Source organism: Macrotis lagotis, chromosome 5 (assembly GCF_037893015.1).
Source record: "Macrotis lagotis isolate mMagLag1 chromosome 5, bilby.v1.9.chrom.fasta, whole genome shotgun sequence".
Taxonomy (NCBI): domain Eukaryota; kingdom Metazoa; phylum Chordata; class Mammalia; order Peramelemorphia; family Peramelidae; genus Macrotis; species Macrotis lagotis.
The window spans coordinates 230,194,807-230,213,522 of NC_133662.1; the positions used below are offsets into that span (position 1 = coordinate 230,194,807).

Below are 18,716 nucleotides of genomic sequence, written 5' to 3' on the forward strand. Positions count from 1 at the left end.
AACCTGGGTTCAAATCTCAGTTCCTTCATGATATTGGTCAACTGACTTGCCCTCTCTGGGATCTAGTTTTCTTCATTTTCACAATTAAGGTGTTGGACTTCCTAATTTATACCTTCTGGCTCTGGGCCCTTGAATCAATCCCCAGACATCCTGGAACCCTAATGAAACCTGCCAGTGTGGGCTCACAAGGAGGACTTCCACTCCTTCCTCTTGACCCTGTTGTACTTGCCATCCTGGGGCCCTCACTTGATTTTGGAGCCAGCACCTTCCTGATGTTCTCCCTTTCTTCTACTCCTAGGAACTCACCCACAGGATCCAAGGGCCTGGACACACTGAACATAATTATGGCAGAACTAGGGATCTTGCTTGGGGACATTGCATTCATGCTTCAAATGATTTTTCACACAATGGAGGATGCTTGTGGCCTTTCCTCTTCACAGGTTTTCTAGCTTTCCTTGCCTATACTCCCACCTTAATTCAGCCATCCCTGTCACCTATAGGAACTGTGAAATACATTTACCCTGAAGCAGCTGGTGCTTCTGCCCTCTGCATTGCAGCTAAAGTGAACTGGATGTTAGAGTTCCAGGCTTCTAGGCTATCCACAGAGAAATATAGATGAGGACCTTGGGAAGTCTGGGAGAGCAGGAGAAAGGAAAGGAGGAAGAGGGTCTCTGGGTTGTAGCCAAGTCTTGAAGGCCTCCTCTACTGCTCCAGAGACTCATTAGGAATCCAGCAGTTTGGAAAATTAAGTAAAAAGCCAATCTCCTCATCAGCACACTAAATAGAAACAGTTTATGGACTGTTTCTTCTGGGATCCCCCCATTCCAGTTTCAGCAACAATGGTAACTCTTGAACACTAGTAGGAACTTCTAGCTTCTCAACCATTTATGAGAACTGCCCATTTGTGTCCTCAGCTAAAGGATTCAGCAAGAGTCTGGACTCAGTGTGTATGGGGAACTGGGGGATGCTTTCCCTTGTTGGGGCAAGAGGAGGTTTCTGTAGATGGAAAAAACAGGAATTGCCATTCTGAATTTCAATTCTCCTGGCTTGCTCCCTGTTTCTTGTTTTTCTTCTCCTCTCCCTGTACTACCTCCTTTTCAACTGATGACATCCCTTCTTCTCTACCTCTTTTTGACTTTCTATTTCCAAGTCCTTTTCATTGTCTTTCTCCTTTCTCTTTTCTCTTTTTTCTGTATTTGTCTCTCTATTATCTCTCTCTCTATCTCTCTATCTCTCTATCTATCTATCTATCTATCTATCTATCTATCTATCTATCTATCTATCTCCATATCTATCATCTGTCTCCATATTTCCCTTCTGGAGAGTTTTTTCTGCAGAACAAATTCTCTTGTCAGCTTCCCCATCTGGGGTCTCTTTGATAGATGGGTAACTTCCCAATCACAGTTTCCACTTCTATCTGTCTTGAAGTTAGAACAAGAGAAAACTGCAATAGGAAGCTTAGGGAGCTAGCCATCCCTCTTATCTTCCCTTTCAGTGGCTGGCAGGTCCCTCCCTGCTCCTCAGTGTTCTTGCCCCTTTCCTTTTTGCCCTAAAACTGTTGGAATCTGACTACATCCTGTATTCACCTCTGATAGCTGGTGGGTCTGGGGGCTTGGAGTACTCTCACTGAAATATTCTATTTTGCCCTGCCCCCAGATTTGTATTACTAGGAAAGAAGATAAAAGAAGCCTATGTTGTCTAGTTAAAAGAAGGCCGAGTTGGGTACTGACTGACAGGTGTTTTCTGGAAAAAGAACTTTTCAAAGGAGGAGGACCTCCTATTCCCTGGTCCCTTAGAGAAGAGGGCAAGAGGCAGAAAGGTTCTAAGACACTAACAGGAGAGACTTGGGTTGGTTTCCAGAAAAGACTTCATGGTCTATTAGGGACTAGAAACATATTTGGGGGGGAAGCATGTTAGCTTCTTCCCTGAAGAGCTCTCATTTTCTCAGACTAGATATGTCAGTCACAGAAGGGTGGAGGGGTAAGTGTTGGGATTCCTGAATTCACAGATGAGAGGAAAGGCAGAGGAGGAAAGTGGCAACTTTGACAGATTTGAAGGAAAGGTCAAAAGGGAAGGGATCGGTGGAAAGAAGACTCAAAAGTCACTCAGTTTTCTCTGATTCCAGTCTCTTGGTAGCAATTTTAATAGTCTCCCTCTATCAGACATAGTATCTGCATATGCGCTTCCCCATTTCCTCTTTTCCAGAGACCATAAAGAGCTGTCTTCTTTCTAGCTCTGGGTCCTAGGAATGGGAGTGGGGGCAATAGAGAGGCATCTGCTTCTGTAGAGTCTATAGCTCCTGGGGAAAGGAGGCAGAGAAGCAAGTGGTGACCTTACAGACCCACCTCTGGAATGGCCCCATCAGTGGCTCTGGTTTTTACAATTAAACTAAGTGTGATAAGCAAAAATGTAATGCTAATGATTAAAGTAGGGATTGAGTCTAAGGCCCCTGGGTTCTATTGCCTGTTTGTCTACTGATGAGCAGTGAGAACTGATCCCTTAGCTTCCCACTGTCAAGAGAGGATGATGTCCCATAAAGCTCCAGGACTCTAGGACCCTCAGAGAAAAGGGAGAATCAATAGAAGTTGGCCATTTCTTCCAGATTGGAAATATCCATAAAGAGAGGCAGATGGCAGGCCAGGAGATACCATTAGCTGACACAAGGAAGGCAGGGGCATGCTGGGGATTCCTGGGTCCTGATTCTCCAGAACATCCTTTGGGGTAAGGCACTGGCCCAATTAGCCTTTTCTCCAACAAAAACTGGCTTGTCTGGGCTCTGGGGGGGGGGGATGGAAAGGGAGATCAGAAGAGTTTGGCAGTGACTCGGTTGCCCCCAGCATCCCGCTCCCCTGAAGCCCGAGGAGGCACAAAGTTAAAGGTTGTGTGATGTTTGACCCGTCCTTTGCTTTTGCTCCATAGGGCAATGAGGCCAAAACAGAGAGTTACAGAGGTGAGGAAGGGGAGGAAGCCTACAGCTAACACTACAACCAGGCCCCTGCTATCCAACAAGAAGGGTCCTGGGGTTCCCAGAGTGGTGGCATTGGTATCAGAAAGGGTCCCATTTGGTGACTCAATCTGGATCACCTCTAACCAGGTGCTCAGAGAGTCATTGCCAGCCACATTGCTGAGCACACAAAGATAAGCACCTCCATCTCGAAGCTCTACAGATCGGATCTCCAGGGTCCCATCCTCCAGGACTCTTACTCGTCCAGTTCTACCCAGCCAAGTCCCCTGGGGCCCTCGCCATGAAATGGTAGGAGTTGGGTCTCCATCCCCAGAGCAAGAGAAGACAGCCTGCTGCCCCTCCTCTGCACTGACTCTCCGTGGCCCAGACCTCTGGATCAAGGCTGCCCGGCAAGTGAAGTGTCCTGGAGGAAGGATGTCTGAGAAGTCTCGTAGGTTCTTTCCCCTGACGTGGAGTGGACTGGCACAGGCTGGGGGAGATTTACCAAAGTCTAGGTGGTGGCGAAGCCGCAGAAGCCACAGCAGACGGCAGTCACAGATCAAAGGGTTACCGGCCAGCCTCAAGGTCATCAGATTGCTTGGGGAGGGGAAGGCAGCTTCTTCCAGAGTCTGAAGGGCATTGTTGGCCACATCCAGCAGGCAGAAGGCAGTCAAACCATGGAAAGCATGGGCAGCAATTGAGGCAAGGTGGGCCCCTGAGAGGTGAAGCTCTTGGAGTCGCACCAAAAAACTAAGTTTCCGGGCTGGAATATCTGAGATGGGGTTCTGAGACAGATCTAGGACCCTGAGGAAGCTCAGATGGCTCAGGGCTTGGAAGGGAACAGAACTCAGGTTGCAATATGTGATGGCTAGACGACTGAGGTTGAGCCCAGCAAGGCTCCCAGGTTCTAGGGCCCTCAGAGTTGGCCATTGGTGGATCTCCAGCTCCCGTAGCTGTCCCAGTCCTTTCAGGGCCCCAGTAGGTAGCCGACCAATGTCCAACTCGCGTAACCTCAGCCCCGCCAGCCCTGGAAGTCGTGCCAGGGCGGGTCCAGGCACAGTGCTTAGGTTACATCGTTCTAGGGTCAGGGTGCTTAGCTTTGCCAGTCCTACAAAGGCGCCGGGTGCCACAAACACCAGATGATTGTCCCCCACTTCCAACTGCTGAAGGCTGCCCAACTCTCCAAAGGCACCATCCAGAAAGAGGACTATCTGGTTTAGGCTGAGATCCAGTAGGGTTAGGGAGGGTAGGCCAGAGAAAACACCAGGGGCCACAATCCGGAGCCTGTTACCCCGAAGCCGCAGAGTGAGGAGGTTTCGGAGACCCTGGAAGGCCCCAGGCTCTAGGGTGGAAAGCTGGTTGTGACTGAGATCCAACTCCAGGAGTGGGCCCAGGCGTGAAAGCATTCCCTTTTGGAGGCCCCAAAGGCGGTTCCTACTCAAGTCCAGGAGCTCAGTGTCTGGGGGGATCCCTCCAGGTACAGTCTCCAGCTGCCGGCTGGCACAGATCACTGCTTGGGGTTGGGAGGCACAGTCACATGCTGCAGGGCAGCCTCGACCACTCCTTCCAGCCAGAAGGAGCAAAAAGAAGAGGGGTGGCCAAGAGGCTGAGGCCCAACGGGAAACTATGTCTATGTCCATTCCCTCCTTCCTTCTGGGGTAAGTGATGACGTGTCCTTTTTGGGAGGGCAGCAACTCCACACCTCCCTTCATTCTGGGTACAGATACAGGCTTTCCTTGGGAATTTTTGAGAGGTGGGAGGGAGGAGATACTGGTGTTTTCAGCTTAGGCATTGCCAATGTGTAGGGCACAGGACCATGCAGCATCCAAGACTGACTATCTATGTCCCCAGAGTCCTCTCTGCCCTTCTCAGGGCTCTGGCATCCTCTCCCCACCCCTCTGCACCCTAACGTTTATCTAGAGTGGTTGTGGCTGGAGGAACCCACTGTCTCTCTTGATTCCATGGTGCTTAGGGTTAGTTACAGCCATCTAAGTCTGGTCTTGGTGAAGAATGTTGGGTGGTATGGAGAAGTGGTTTCATAGTCTGTCCTCTTTATTCTGTGGGATCTCTATCCATTTGGGCCCTTCTGGTCCTTTATCTCTTGTGACTGCCTTCCCCAGTCCCCTCACCTCAATCTCTCTACTTACCTGGGGCCATGCCTGGTTTGCAGCATGTCTGGTTTGGAGTTCCGTCTATAGTTTCCCTGAGTCTCAGGGAGGGGTGTCCATGGCCCAGAGCTCCCTGTCTTGTGAGGAGACAGGCCCTTAGGTCCAGACTTTATCAGCCTAGGATGGAGAAAAATGCTTCATTGAGCTCCGGGGGTGGAGTGGGGGGGGGGCGCCTGTCCTCCTTTGTAGCTTTGGAGAGCTGAGTCAGAAGAGCTAGCTAGCTTCTGGTTCCAGCTCTGCCTTGATGCCTTTGGAGCATGTCACTATACATCCCATCTAAATGATCTTATGTAATAATATCTCCCTTCCTAACTTCATAAGCTGCTCGTGAGAATTAAATAGTGACTGTAAAGCACCTCACAAATACCAAGGGATATTTTATTATTGAGGGTGGGTAGCAGAGGGGGAGCAACTGGGATCCAGGAACTCCCCATTTCCCATTGCTGTCACATTGCAATCTGTGGCCTGCTTTAGGGTCTGGGTCTGTCTCTCTGGGCTGCAAGAGATCCAATTTCCCCAGAGTAGCTGTATGGATGACAGCCAATCTGTACATTAACCATCAGAATGGAGAAAGGAAATATTGTTGGATAGGGTAAAGGGCTTCTCTCCCCCTCCCCAATCCTCTTTTCCCCTCCCACAGACAGAAGGGAGAGACTTAGTGGAATCATTTGGAAGCTGGGCATGCCTTAGAGGAGCCTTAGAGAGACATTCTCAACAGCATATCCCCTTTTTCTTATGGGGGAAGTCATGTTAATATGCTTAAGGAGCAATGTCTGGATTTGGTCCAAGAATTTTGCTTCTCTTGGGGTCTTTTAAATGGTACTTTGATCCTCCCTTAGGGGTATCCTATTCTCTTCTGTTCTGGCTTCCTGGGATATACATATATATATATATATATATATATATATATATATATATATACATACATAGGGCAGAGATAAAAAGAAACCCAGAGAGGTAGGAAAGGAGGGAGAAAGCCTAGTAAGAGACCTCAGAAGCTGGGTCACTCAGTTGGCACAAGTGGCTATTGAGCCAGGCTTGAATTGGCACTATCCTAACCGCAGGGAGCCTGCAGAGCTGGCTCAGAGCAGGACCTCAGAGGCTGGGTGGCCAGATATCCCCCAGACAACTGCAGCTATGAAGCAAACCATTAGATAAGGGACAGGGGGAACAGGTGAGGCTGGGGTGAAGGAAGAGAACACATTACCTCTCCTTGCAACTTTCTACTTCTAGAAAATAAATGACCAAAGTGACAGAGCCCCAGGAGCCAATAGAGGTGGGTTTCAAGTCAAAGACTTCTCCAGCCCTGGTCTCTTATATTGGTGAAGGTGCTATAAAGTGCAGCCTCCCTAAGCACCCACAAGATCAGTTCTGTTTTGCTCTTTCTGGTCAATTGGGAAATGAGAGCTGAATAGCCAGCATCACTCTCTTGTTTCTTCCTGCAGAAGGTAACTGCTTCTCTAGGCTCTAAAACTCAGACGCAATGGAATTTGAAGATATCATAGTGGGAGAGATGCAGGGAAACAATGGAAGCTAGAGCATCTTTGATTTCCAGGGCTGACTGGACCGGTAGTATGATTAGTCTGACAGCCGAATATGCCTGACCCCTACTCCCAGGCTTGTTCATCGAGCTTTCCCCCCCAGTTTGAGAGACCTTCTAGTGAGTCTCCCCCACTCTGGCTATGCTTTTCACTAGACCACCTGGAAGTTTTCCCTGAGGGGTAGCATCTTTCCTGATGCTGCAGTTCCTGCCTATCCTTCCTTATGCTATCAGTAGAGCTGTTCCTCCTTATAAGGCAAGTCCCCCCCGCCCCCACCACCAATTCTCAGGTCAGAGAAGAGGAATGGTAAGAAATAGAAAGATTGAAGGATCTAGAGTGAATCTCGTTCTTTGGTTTATTTCTTTATAAGGTAGCTAAGAACAAACTTTCTCATGACATCTCCATGGCTGTTGTACTGGCTTCCAGCCAGTAAGAGAGGAGGGAAAGGTATTATGATTCCCCTTCCCTGTTCCTCAAATTACAATGGATGAAAGGGGTGGTTGGGTGGGTTGGAGAAGCATAGAGAGATAGAAACAATCAACACTTTTGGAGAAAATCACCTCTTCCTCATGTTTAAAGAGCTTCCTCCTTCCTTGCCAACCTCTTTGCTGCAGTCTTGCTGACACATTTGATGCCAGTCCAAACTATCATGTCCCTTCTAAAAGGACCCTGTGGCACCCGGATTAAGGTAGAAGGGTAGGGAGGAGAAGGGAACAGAGGTAGATTTCAGGTGCAAACAGCTCAGAATTATCCTTGCTTGGCTAAGGATACTCCCCCCTCTGCCTTTTCCAAAAGGGAAAAGAACCCCCTTTTTTTCTTTTCCCATAGGCATGGGGCACCAAGTGCCTTTTGGCTCCTTCTAACAAAGCCCTAGTATTCATAATCCATCCTATGTGGCAGCAATCAAAGAATAGGATGGAGTTTGGGATCTGGGAAATCTATCAGACACCCCTGGCTACTGTCCTCTGAAAAGGAGGAAAGCTGCATATAGATTTGAATGGGGGGCCAGGGTTAAGACTAATGGGGAGGACTTACCAGGGAGATCCTGGGAGCTTCATCAAGTTGGGTACTGCATCCTGTCTGGGCTTGAGGAGTGTTCCCATTCAGTCTGTGCCTTTGGACCCCCTGCAACCCCTCTAGCACCCCTACTTTCCCTAAGGCTTGCCTGCCAGTCTCTGCTGCTGCTACCAAGGTAGAGAGAAGAGCTGGAAAGGGTTTCTCTCTTTTTCCCTTTCTCTCTCTCTTTTTAAACCAAGTGAGAATGAGTCTGCAGCAAACCCGTTGGTGCAAAATAAATAAATAAAGTCTTAGGGGAGGGCTGCAGCAGGAGCCGCTGATACAGGGCAGAGAACCAGGGAACATGAGAGCCTATAGGAGAGCACCAGGACCGGAGGAGGCTAGCTTTACCATTCAATAGGATTTCTCTGGCATTTAGGAATAGCTCTGTAGGATTACAGTGGAAAAAGGACATTACAACCGAAAGGAACTTTAAAGATAAGTAATCTAATCTTATTTTATGGATGAGGAAATAGAATCTCAACCTGGGCCTCTTATGAGGTTTTTGACATTGAAGATTAGAGCTCTAATTGTCAGAGATTATCTAGTCCAAGCCTGGAATTTTATAAATGAAGAAACTGAGACCCTTTCATCTTGGGTCCCTTTGTGAAAATCATCAATCCAAACAACTAGGGGAGATTGGATCATAGGACCATTGACTTAGAGCAGGACGTTCTTTTTTAAAATGGCAAGGACAACCCCTTCCTTCTAGAGTCATAGAAGTAGAATCCCAGACTTGCAGCAATTTCACACTTGAAGTATCTGAGGCTGGATTTGAACTGCATTCCTTACTCTAGGCCCAAACCACTGTGCCACCCTATGGTGAGCACTGACTACTGGTACTGATGATTTCCTCTGGCGCAGAAATGAAATCAATCAGGTCAGCCCGGTAACCTTGTTTTAACTTTGACCAATAGTAGCGCAAATGTTCTTGATTTTCTCATCACCACTGTGTTTCCTGCTCTCTCTGTCCTCCCTCCCCATTGCCTTTAAAATAACCTTATAAAGAATGACACAGATCTAGAATTAAGTTTTCCCTTGATACCCTTCCCCAGAGAGTAAAAGTAATGAGACTTTCAGCTTTCGTCACCCCCTTCAACTGCCCTACACCACCAAAGGGTAGGACAATAACCATTTGTAAAGTTTGTGAAAAGATCTAGGGGCAGGATAGAGTTCTTGGGGAGGGGGGTATTTGAGGGCTGCCTTCATCCCCCCCTCCCCTCCCCACCCAGAGTCTTGGATCCTGGAACTGCCATTTCACAGAATGTATGCTATTGTGTCTTCTCCCAGAACAAGGAGCAGGTCTGGTGGGTGGGGCTGAAAAGGGGCCTTTGAGGACATGGAGATGGTGTCATCTGCTTCTGCTGTCTCCTTGGTCTGTGCCCAGCTGTTCTTACTCATGTTGATGCTGTTGAGGTATGGTCGTCAAGGGCTACTGAGAGATGGCAGCATCTCAGACCTAAGGCAGGTGTTCTCAAGGATAGTGGAATTCAGAAGCCCTGTAGTATCTTTCTTCTGGGAGTCCGGACTAGGGACTTCTTCCTGAAGCACCAAATGGTTGTGATTGTGGATTTGTATGGGACCTTGTTTGTGTATCTTTAAGTGTTTCTTCTTTGGATGAACACTTGCGTGGTTTGTGATTATTTTAGTACCAATTCTTGTATCCTATGTATAAAGTGCATGTGATTTTTGTTCTCGCCTTCCCTTCATATTTGTCAACTAAGTCTTGTTCCCATCACCCCTATACATGGAACTCTTGCAGTTATCTCCAGTCCTCTTTCTCACCCCCGTCCACACCATTAATACATTTAGTTTTTCCTAAGCCCCCTGAAAAGTAAATAATGAAATGTGGCCTTTCATTTTCTATTATAACCTGAAAGAAAAAGATGGAAAGATGAACTTCTGGGTGATGTATAAAATGAACAGTTCCTTTTGGGTTTGAATTCTGTCTTTGAGCTTGATCTAGCTTCTCCAGCCACAGCCCTCTGGGAAATGAAATGAGGTATTTCAAAAATCCCCTCTTGGGTTCAGAGCTTAAAAATTGGAATTTGTCCAGTGTGGCCCCTGAGTTTCTTTGTTGCCTTGATTCCTCTCTTTCCTACATCCCCCTTGTTCCTTAGACCTTACAGAAGCTTAATGGGATGGGGAAAGAGAAGCATCATAAAGTTGTGGCTAGTGAGATCCCAACATCTCTTCTCTCTAGCCTTCTATACTACTGCCAGACTGGTCAGTAAGGATGAGTCTCCAGGGAAGGGATTCAGTCACCTGGCCTTACTTACCCCATGCCACTTCTGGAGGCTATGGGAAGGGGTAGGGACAAAGAAAGTAGATGATGGTTGGGCAATGAGGATACAGTTGTGGAGGGCTTGAGCTTAGGACAGGAGCCTGTGATGGGGAGGGGAATTGGCCATTCAGTTCAGTCAGATAGCACTCCAGGGGGTTCAGTTTCTGTACTGAAGAGTTCCTTGTAGAGGGGAGGGAAAGCAGCTTGGACAACAACAGGATGGAGGTGCTGGAACGATTGCAACTTCTCCATGTGCTGGCTACATAAACTTCGAAGCTTCCCCTTGGGTGGCAACTGGAGAGAGGGAAGACAGAAAGGGAAGGTAAGAAATTCAGATCTCCCACCTGTCTACCCCTTCCTTCCTTGAAACAAAGTGATGCAGTTAGCTTCTGTTATCCCAGGGGCCAGGATCTCTGAACTTCATCGTCCTCCCTTAGAACAGAGACTGCACAGAACTGATAGAGAAGAGGTAGACAGACAGACAGACAGATGAATAGATAGATACTTCCTGAAGAAATGTCTGTGTTTGAGGTGACGGTTAGGATGACAGAGGTAGAACAAGGATAATAGGAATTGGGGAAATAAGTGGGACTAGTTCAGTGAACCAAATCAAGTCAGATTCTTTGAATTAAACTAGTACAGGAGGCATGGCAGCTCAAGTCTTGGGTTTAATTATAAGGGAAGATTTAAGAAGTAGTGAAAGATTAAAGTCCTGGGGCTTAATGGAAAAAAAAAAGATCCCTTGGATAGGTTCCAAGAAGGAGTTGGGATCTCTCTGTAACTGGACCTGAATCAATTATTCCTAAGAACTAGGGCTGGATCCTTGACAATAAGCAGGGAGAGAGAGTCAAAGAAATTCAGGGAAGGAAGGCACCTCCAAGGTCAACTTATTGAACACCGATTTTAATTATTTCTAGCCCTAGTTTGCTCATTTGTAAAATAGGAGACTGATAATAATACCTATAGTGTGAACCTCCAGTGTTGGGAAGATCAGATAAGATAACTAATCATTTAAATTGTACTTTTAAGGTTTATAAAACACTTCAAATAAATTATTTAATTTGTTCCTTATGATGACCTGGTAAATTAGATATTATGAATATTATTTTCAGGAAATTGAGGATCAGAGAAGAGATCCACCCACATGGTTCCATTCTGAGTCAATCTCAGAGGCAGAATTCCAAACTAGATCTTGCCTGATTTCAAGGCCAGTTCTCCATTGTTCCACACTGCCTCAGTGGTATTGTTCTTGTTTATATAGGACTTGTAAGAATTACCAATAGCTTAGAGATGACACATTATATGTAAAAATCATTTCACAAACCTTAAAAGTTACATGAATAGCACTTATTATTATTATTATTACTTTGAGGATACTGAGATACAGGGATTTGTCAAATGCCACATTACCAGTAAGTGGAGACCAAGGGACTTGAACTCAATCCTTCTGATTCTAAGTTCAGTCATCTTTTCCCTTGGTTTGAGTGCAGTCATTTTTGGTTGATGGCACAGGTCAGTTTTGAGGTGTTTCAGGTCGAATAGCCTTAACAAAAGCAACTATTCTCCTTTTCTTCAGTCACTGAACCCTTTGAGAATTAGGCCACAATAGCACCTGTGGAGGTATCAACACTGATGTATGTTCACCCTGGCCTTGCTCTGATCATCTTTCATTCCAGACAGAAATTTGGTTCAGACTATTTTAATCCCTGAGAGATAAAGATGGAGTAAGAGAAGAACAAGTCCGGAGGCAGATGTGGAAGGATCTTAGAGAGAGAGGTGGAGGAACTGAAAGAACCTATCTGTCCCTCAAAATCACAGAATGTTAGAGCTGAACAAGATCTTAGAGATTATCTAGTTCAAACCCATTGCTTTACCGATAAGGAAACTGGGGCCCAGAGATTTGCTCAATGACATGGTAGCTGAGAAGTGGAGTGCCAGCATTCAACTTTAGGTCTTTTGCTTCCAAATTGGAGTTTCTTTTCCAATCTCTTCCTTCCTTTAAGATTTTTGTTTAACCTTTCTGGAGACTTGGTCCTTGGGAGGCTCAGGAGCCTCTAATAGAGTCTTGTACACTTTAGGAGCTAATATTATCCAGCCACCATTCTCCGGGGTCCTTAGCATTTTGGTAGCAGTGGGGCCCCCTAAGAAATGGGCTCAGTGGAGCATACTAATGTACCTATGCTGGTGTGTGTGTTCCCCTTCCCCTCATAGGGACCTCGCCTACCTTAGCCAGGATGCCTTGACGGTGAGTCTTGCACAGAAGATGGTGAAATGCCAGCTCCAAATTGTGCTGCAGTTGTTCCACCTTCCTTTTCTCTTGTAACCATGGCCTGTCTGAAGAGAAGAGCCAGGCCACAGTGGGGATGGGGAATTGGGAGCCGTTACAGTAGGTAAGCCTTTGTGCCTACTCTCTGAAAAGGAATGGGCCTGAGCCTGAGAGTCCCCACAAAGAGACAGGATTGGTTAGGGGTTGGGTCTAGTAATTGGACTCAGCAGAAGGGAATGCAAGAAAACTGGGAAAAACCTGGAGATGAGATTCTCCCAATTTTCAGATCACTTTATCTCACAACCTTGATTGTCCTATAGGCTGTGGGGCCCCACTATCAGGACGTCCCTTCCCATCCCATATTTTGAATAATCATGGGGTGGGGGTAGGGAAAGACACCACCAAATATTTTTATTCAGCTAAAATCAGGTCAAGTGAATACCAAAGTTAGACTTTAAGAATTGAAGATGACGCAAAAGGCAAACATGCCGCCTTAGGGGAAGATGTGAAAGCATATTGCGGCCAGGAAGTTAGGTCACTCTACGCCCCCAGACCCCATTATATTTATATATGTATGTATGTCAGTGTCTACCTAGCTCCCTAGACCATGCTTCCCCACCTGTTCTTGAACTTGTAGTAACCTGGAACCAGCCAAAAATATCTCTCTAGTTTCGGGATAACTGAAACTAGGAATCATGATTTAGAATATTCTTATGCCTACAGCATGTTTCAGGGGATTGAGAGCTGGGAGCCAAGAAGAGATGGGTTCAAGTCCTGCTTCTGACATATATTGACTTACATCTGACTTTGTTGTAGGCAACTTTCTAAGACTATAAATTAAAGGGGAAAGCATAGGAAGTGTTTCCTCATTTGGGAGGTCCCCATACCAAAGAAGTCTCCAATAACTCTCATCTATTCTCCCATAGAGAAGTGGTAGCTCTGGTCACTTCTGACAAAAAGCATACCTATACTTTATTAAGGTAGAACTTAATCCCTGGGGACAAACTTCCAAGATGGAATATCATTTGGAGTTATTTCTGTGTGTGTGTATTTTAAAGAAACATACTCCTTAAGTATGCCCTTATCTAGGCTGAAGTAACAAATGTGAATGTACTTAAGAACAAAATTATAAGGGAATCTGGCCTGTTTCCTTGAAACCTTCGATCTATCCAAGGGACCCAAATTTGTATTGGATAACTTGAGATTCAGAATAGTATGTGGCAATAAATACATGCAGGCTGTGGCATCAGTGCTTTTTCTAGACTTTTTCTTCCAGAAAATAGTCAGTTCCAGAGCTTCCAAATCAAATAAAGCCTGTACACTTCACAGTTAATTTAATCTCTTCTAGCCATCCCCAAGACAAAACGAATAGAACTGTCTCTTTTCCCTTGACACTCAGTTTCTTCCTCTAATATGAGAAGTGTAGACCAGTTAGAGATCTTAGGATTTCAGAATTGGAAGGGACCTTAGAGATCATTAAGTTCAAGATTTTTATTTTACAGGTGAAGAAACTGAGATAGTTTAAAGAAACCTGCCCAAGGTCACACAGGTGACAGAATCAGCATTTGGACCCAGGAAGTCCAAATCAAATGATCTTTCCATTATATTACAACAGATCATTTCAAGGTCTAGGCTTCATTCTGTCTTAATGGCTGATATTCATTTAATATAAAATAGAAGTACCAACTTTCTTCTCTATGTTCTTGGCAATTAGGGACCATTTGACCTCATATTCCAATATCAAGTCCCAATCTTGTCCTAGCATCTTGGTTTTTTCCTGTCTACCTAAGCAAATCAACACCCTGCCACAACTCACTGGCATTGATGAGAACGAGGGCTGTGTAGAGAGCAATCTCATCCTCAGAGAAATGCAAGGCACAAAGGGAGTGGGAGAAGTCGAAGATGGAACCAATGAGTTCACTGCAGCCTAAAAGAAATGGAAGGGGAGAGTAAAGGAGAGTTTGTTGAATCTAGAGGAGGGGCCCAACTCAGACTCTTGCCTTAGGTGACTGAGGGAAAAAAGACAGTTAGTTTTGAAATAGGAGTGCACTGTGTCAAAGTGTTTGACAGTGAAATGGAATTAGGAACTTTCACCTTCCCTTCACTGCCCCTCACCCAAGGCTCTGAACAGGTCCATGCCTCCATATTTGCCCTCAAAGAAAACTGTACGATTGTCAGCATTGTAGGCCCGGCACATCCTCACAAGTACCACCTCCATGGCTCCTGTAAGGAGGGAGGGTCAGGTGATAAGAAGGGAGAAAAGGCAAGGAGAAAACATTTGCAAAGTGGAGAGTGGTGCCAAGATAATAACCCAAGTTCAGCCCCCAAAGGCAAATTAGCTCCCACTTGGACTTTTTTGAATCTCTTCCCAAAAACCTCTCCCTTTAAGTCTTTTTAGACATCTTCCCTGTTCCACACTGAGCATATTCTCTGTCCTCACCCCCTCCTGACCCCAAACAAGCCTTCTTAGCCCCCTCCTAGCACCTGCTTTGAGTAGCACAATCTGGTCATTCTGACACAGCTCCATGAAGCCTGCCAACCTTTTGGCAAATTCTACCACATACTGGATGGCCTCGGTGAGTCGATGGGCGCAGCGTTCCCACATCTCCCACATTGACTTGGGGTAGGAGAGAACCACCATAGGAAAGAGAAAAATCACAGGTCAGAGCTCCCCTTCCCCCCAACTCTCTCTATGACCAAGATTCCTTCTACCTTTAACCCCATATGATCCCCTTGGGAACTTCTACTCTGACCATTTAACTTCTTCAATTGCATTCACTGGATGAACTTGAGTAAACTATGGTGGGCCTAGTCTCCTAAAGTCATATATATGCACTGACATGTGTAGATAGCTAGCAAATATTTGAATGGCCAATATGGGCAACACAGTGTAGTGGAGAGAAAACTGGATTAATAGATCAGTAGATCAGGGTTTGAATTCTGGCTCTAATATTTATTAGTCAATTTATTCGTCAATTCTCTTTCCTTTTTTATCTTCTGCAAAATGGGAATAATAATATTCATATTCCTCACCTCATGGGGTGTTGGGAGGATAGCACTTTCATTATGGGATATGATCAGTTTCAGAGCTTTGAAGTCTGACAAGACTCGTATACAGTTAACCTAGAGCCCTTCTGGTGCTATAGAAATGTAAACTATTATTCCAAGACACTATGGGGTATTCAAAATGTATACAAAGGAGTTCCTGCCCTTGTGGAGTTTAGTCTAGTTGAAGAGAGGAAAAATACATACACGTGCTAAATGCTAAATGTAAAGTAATCTATCTATCTATCTATATCTATCTATCTATCTATCTATCTATATATATATTATGTGTGTGTGTGTGTGTATACACATATACATATGTATCAATGGGCCCAGTCAGACCTGTATGCTCTCAAGGGTACAGCCCAATGGGGCAAAGATTGAGGTTGGCAGAGCTTTTGATGGCTTGGGTAGCCAGCTGTCCATTGACAGATGTGAGCTCCACATTGGGGAACCCCAACATCTGGTATTAGTGTTTCATGTTGTAAGAAGCTCAGAAGGAAAGATCACTGTTTGGCCTGAGGTGGAAAGGGGAAGGAGATGGAATTTCAACTAGGCCTAGATTGGGCAGGGCTTTGCTAGAGAGGAGTGGTAAGGATATTCAATGAGGTGAACAAAAGTCAAAACTCTGAGATTCACATTGCTGAAGTGGAAAGAGTGCTATATTGGAGAATCAAGAGACCTTGGGTCTAGCTCTGTCTCTGCCACTTCCTAGTCATATGACCTCAGGCCAATCATTGCACTTCACCGGACCTCAGTTTCCCCATCTATAAATAAGGGGGGTTAGATTAGATGATCTCTTGGTTCCTATCCGATTCTGAGATTCTATGAGTTTGAGACCAGTTTCTCAACATACTGCCATACAAAAACAAAGTTGTATAAGGACACATCATCATCCCCCATCCAAGTGTGCATTCATGTTGTCTGTATTTTTTTCTCTGGACTTTCCTGATGGCTATGGGACTGCCCCTCACTCTTTTGACCCAGCCCCTGAATCATTACCTTTCTTTGGTAGTTGGTCACCTCTTCCCTGGAGAAGATATTGGAACGTTGGCGGTGCAAGTCTTCTAGTCGAAGCTGACAGGTCTCTTGATAGGACTTACAAACATTTTGGACCAAGTGCTCTGCAGCCAGGAAGGCATACACTGAACTTCAGTTCTCCCCTGCCACATGGGAGTTCCCACCATTAGACTATCCCCCTGGTTTCCCTCCTCCCCTCTGTCTTTCTGCCTAGGACCATCCAAACCTCATGCTCCCATTTTCTGAGGCAGATGATTGAGCTTGGGGATGTCTCTATTTTTTCTTTGAACATTGGTCTGACTTGGGAACCCCTAGGAATCTGTTACCCCTCCTTGACCTCAGTTCCTTCCCTATCCTTCCTCTCTACTTAAAGAGAAACTGCCAGGCTGGTCCTGCCCCCATCTCCAGCTGCTTACCAATCTCAGTCAGGGAGGCGTTGGGGAGCTCGAGGCGGAAGCTGGGGCTGCTGTACAAGTCCCTCCCCTGGCTTGACTCCCCAAGCACCAGATGTCGGGGTTCCCCAATGTGGAGCTCACACCTGTCAGGGGACAGCTGGCTACCCAAGCCATAGAAAGCTCTGCCAACCTCAATCTTTGCCCGATCTGGGCTGTACCCTCGAGAGTATACAGCCCCGACCAGGCCCATTTTGACCAGACTATTAGAGTAAGAAGATCCAGGGCCTGGGGAGCTGAGGAGGGCAGGGGGGCAGGCAGAAGCCTCAGGCAGGTCAGGTGAAGAGCCCAGGGGCAGCTGTCCACTGGGGAGGGCAAGAGTATAGGCTGGGGTGTCTGCCCCTCTGGTCCCAGCAGGGGGGGGAGTGGCCACTTGTTGGTGCTGTTGCTGTTGCTGCTGCTGCTGCTGCTGCAGTTGCTTCTGCACCTCAGCATGTAAACTGTCCCTCTGCTTCTTGGACATTCGACCAAATTTGACAGCTGGAAGAAGCCCAATGAGAGAACAGAGTGGTTGGGGTAAGGGGTGGTGGAGAAAGAAGCATACATGATCAGTCCATCTCTATATTGACAACTGGCTGGCTAATGATAGACCCTCTCTCTTCTGTCTTACTCTGACTTCCTCCCTGGAGAATCTGTATCCTCCAATGGACCCCACCTTGAGGTGGACCTTCTCCTCCCATATGTTCCAGAGACCTGCTGGATGATGGTCTTCCTCTATTCCTCATTGTAAGAGTGGGAAGATCAACACAGGGAAAGAAGGGAAACTAGGCTACTTGGACTCTTTGATTAGAGGGGTCAAGCTGGGAGATAGAGGGATAGCATTGCTGTATTGGGGTCACCCCCCTTGCCCAGGAGGCAGGAGGAAGAAGAGCTAGGAGAGCTGTGAACATAGGTCTCCATGTGGTCAGACCTACAGGCTCCCTGGTGACCTAGATATACACCACAGCCCAACCCAAGGCTCAGCGGCTTGTTTCTGAACATCCTCTTCTGACTCTCTTTCCTGCCCCTTCACTCCCCCCCCCCCCGCCCTACCACCCTTTTCAACCCCTCCCAGGTGTGGAGGCACAGTCCCCCTCCCTGCCTGCTCCCTTCACACCCCAGGCCAGCTCTCTGCCTATGTGTGTTTCCTTTTACTTGGTTATTTCAGGCACTGAAAAATGCTGACAGGTTCCTTCTGGCTTCTTGTGTCACATCATCCCATCTACCCCTCCTCTTGTCCCCCACTAAGGCTTCCCCTTCCCAGAGCTCCTGTCTTAGTGGTCTGTTGTATGAGTGGCTGGGGAGATAGATCAAGGGCTCAAATCTGCTAATCCTCACCCCTAACCCATTGGGAGGAATTGTGTCTATTTTCATGCTCGCTCAGTAGCTGGTCCAAATTCTCCTATCAGCTCTAAGGAACCAGGGAGAAGTCATTTCATTAAATATAATGTCTGGAACATGGTAGATGTCAAGAAATGCTCACTGTGGAGAGGAATAGAAACTAGGGAAGAGGAGAGAATAGGGAACCAGGTGGGGCCTGAGGGATGGGGCCAAAGAGGAGAGAGAAAAAAACTAGGAACCTCTAGCCCAGAGAAGAAAACATGGAAAAAGGCCAGGGTCTGAGGAAATATTTTTTTTTGAAGGAGAGTCATCCTTCTTCATTCAGATTTTTCTTGCCTCTTTAGGTTTAGAATGCACCTTTTTCACAAAACTGCTATGAAGCAGGTAGTGAAAATATTTTTTATCCCCATTTTACAGATGAGGGGAGAGAGAGATATATATACACAAGTTCAATGACTTTCCCAAAGTCAAAATAAGTAAGTATTAGAGCTAGGGAATTTAAACCCAGTATTCTGACTCCAAAGCCATTGCTATTTTGCTTGCTTTCTAGAAGTTCAAGATTTCAAAAAACACTTTGATGTCTTCTGGCTGATTAGCTAATTTATAAACCCCATAAAGGG

The 18,716-nt window shown here is 46.3% G+C and overlaps 2 protein-coding genes across 5 annotated transcripts in view; both read right to left on the reverse strand.

Annotated features, from left to right (window-relative positions):
* Positions 1 to 2,241: 2,241 nt before the first annotated feature.
* On the reverse strand, positions 2,242 to 5,374 carry LINGO4 (leucine rich repeat and Ig domain containing 4). The gene has a single exon (XM_074190368.1). The coding sequence runs from the start codon at positions 4,654 to 4,656 to the stop codon at positions 2,803 to 2,805; it is 1,854 nt and encodes a 617-aa protein (XP_074046469.1). The 5' UTR covers positions 4,657 to 5,374; the 3' UTR covers positions 2,242 to 2,802.
* Positions 5,375 to 6,950: 1,576 nt separating this feature from the next.
* RORC (RAR related orphan receptor C) overlaps positions 6,951 to 18,716 on the reverse strand; it is a 35,188-nt gene continuing 23,422 nt past the window's right edge. For 2 of the 4 annotated variants that reach the window (XM_074188859.1, XM_074188861.1), the window contains 7 exons: positions 16,741 to 17,256; positions 16,307 to 16,428; positions 14,744 to 14,876; positions 14,375 to 14,482; positions 14,076 to 14,186; positions 12,218 to 12,327; positions 6,952 to 10,287 (listed from right to left, as the gene is read on the reverse strand). In XM_074188859.1, the coding sequence (XP_074044960.1) occupies positions 10,126 to 10,287; positions 12,218 to 12,327; positions 14,076 to 14,186; positions 14,375 to 14,482; positions 14,744 to 14,876; positions 16,307 to 16,428; positions 16,741 to 17,256 (1,262 nt within the window). In that variant the 3' untranslated portion in view covers positions 6,952 to 10,125. Of the gene's footprint in view, positions 10,288 to 12,217; positions 12,328 to 14,075; positions 14,187 to 14,374; positions 14,483 to 14,743; positions 14,877 to 16,306; positions 16,429 to 16,740; positions 17,257 to 18,716 lie in introns of all 4 variants that reach the window. The other 2 variants (XM_074188860.1, XM_074188862.1) reach the window with 2 other exon arrangements.

Coding starts and splice junctions, on each gene's coding strand:
- LINGO4 (XM_074190368.1), bottom strand. CDS start 4,656: ATGAAGGGAGGTGTGGAGTTGCTGCCCTCCCAAAAAGGACACGTCATC.